The following is a 1,940-nucleotide window of genomic DNA, read 5'->3' as shown; positions in this document are numbered from 1 at the left end:
GAATCTTCTTTATCTGGATTCATGACCAAATAAGATAATAACATTTCGAGTTCATCTTGCTCGCCCTTCGTTCTTCCGCTTATACTCCGCAACCAACACCACTTTGTCAAGCAATGTTGTCCATTCCAACTTAACCGATCCGCCACCGTTGCATCTTGATTTGAGTCTAGCCGCACCAACCTTTTGAAGACGTCTTTAAAAGGTTTGTTGTTGTACCAATCTTCATTCCAAAACTTTGTACTCCTACCATTGCCAATTATTCTTGAAAACGAGTTAGTGAATTCCACCCACAGGTTATCGATCTCAAAACCTGTTTTTACAATATTACTCCAAGTAGAAGTAGTAGGGAAAAGTGTATCGTTCCCACCCGAATTAAGTGAACCCGAACCCCCATAAATACTTTTAATAACATTAATGCACAAGGAAGTAGTTTCGGTTTTAAACCCTCACCACAATTTGCCGATGAATGCTAAATTTTTAAAATTGAGAGAACCCACATTAAGTCCGCCATCCGCCCATGGACGAATGACATCATCCCATTTGACCCACGAGATTTTCGACTCGTCACCCGACCCACCCCAAAAAAATTTACGTCTCACCCACTCAAGTTGTGTAAGAACACTAGGAGGGGCATGGAAGAGCGAAAAAGTAATACAACGGTATACTATTAAGAACCGAATTCATGAGAGTTAAACGTCCACAGAATGACATCGTACATGCTTTCAAATCCGATAACCTTTTCTCGAATTTATCAATCACCGGTTTCCAACTTGATATTTTACTCATCTTTGCACCAATTGGTAATCCGAGATAGATAAATGGAAATGAGCCAACCTTACAACCAAATAAACTAGCCATCTCCTCTACTTCTTTTTTGTCTACACCCACACTGAAGAGATTACTTCTGAAAAAAGTATCTTTCAAACCGGAACATAATTCAAAACACTTAAGGAGTTCCATAAGATTTTCAATTGTCCAAACTCTAAGAACCAAAGAAGATGGTATCATCCGCATATTGAAGGTGAGAAATAGGGACTTTATTCGTCCCAATTTCCACACCATTAAATAACTTTTTTGACACCGTGGATTTAGTTAACTAATTAAGACCTTCCGTCGTTGTAATAAAAAGAAAAGGCGAAAGAGGATCCCCTTGCCCTACCCCTCTACCAAGTTTGAACTCTTTTGTCGGTGAGCCATTTACAAGGACGGAAATTGAAGACGATCTTAAGAACGAATTAATCCAACTCCTCCATTTATTCCCAAAATCCATGAACCCCATCATATCATCCAAGAATTCCCAATTAAGGATATCGAAAGCCTTTTCCATTATCTGTTTTTATGTCGTTTTTGGTCGGGTGTGAACATAATATTCATATGAATAAGTTATGCAATTGGATTTTTAACTAAAATACAAATTTCATTTAGTTGTATGGGAACAATAAAATTCATTATATATCTGTTCAGCTAAAATAACGATTATTATTAAAATTAAAAGACCTTCATCAATAGATGAAAAAAACTCGAACCGATACAAGCAATGATACAAAACTCGATGAAGGGCTCGAAAAGAGTAAACCAACTTAGACTAACATAATTTATACAATATCTCGAACCGAGCCCTACGAACCAAAAAACCAACTAACCAAACTACAACCAACTAACTATATGTCATAACCCGTCCTTAACCGTAAGAACGTGTTAGATAACGTATGATTTCATTGCGAGGTATTGACCTCTATATGCGACATTTTTAAAAAGAAAAACTGCATATATTATACATTACAAACCATGATTCTTATTTTTGATACAAGCTTTGGACGAAATAAAGATGATTATCGTTTAGCGATAATCTTCGACTTACAAACTTTACAAATGATGATAACAGCACGATTTCTAGCATATTTTACAACACAAGTTCTTGGATATGCAGTCTTATTTTT

The 1,940-nt window shown here is 36.3% G+C and overlaps 1 protein-coding gene across 1 annotated transcript; it reads right to left on the bottom strand.

Moving 5' to 3' along the window:
* Positions 1 to 621: 621 nt before the first annotated feature.
* LOC139867874 (uncharacterized) lies at positions 622 to 1,014 on the bottom strand. Its single transcript, XM_071856224.1, has one exon. It carries the CDS (start codon positions 1,012 to 1,014, stop codon positions 622 to 624), a length of 393 nt encoding a protein of 130 aa, XP_071712325.1.
* Between the last annotated feature and the right edge of the window lie 926 nt (positions 1,015 to 1,940).

This window comes from Rutidosis leptorrhynchoides, chromosome 9, assembly GCF_046630445.1.
Source record: "Rutidosis leptorrhynchoides isolate AG116_Rl617_1_P2 chromosome 9, CSIRO_AGI_Rlap_v1, whole genome shotgun sequence".
Taxonomy (NCBI): Eukaryota; Viridiplantae; Streptophyta; class Magnoliopsida; order Asterales; family Asteraceae; genus Rutidosis; species Rutidosis leptorrhynchoides.
Note: the sequence above shows the minus strand (reverse complement) of the source record. Positions and strands in the feature narration are given on the sequence as shown.

What these genes read in the sequence shown, in the direction of transcription:
- LOC139867874 (XM_071856224.1), bottom strand. Translation starts at nt 1,014, where the DNA reads ATGCGGATGATACCATCTTCTTTGGTTCTTAGAGTTTGGACAATTGAA.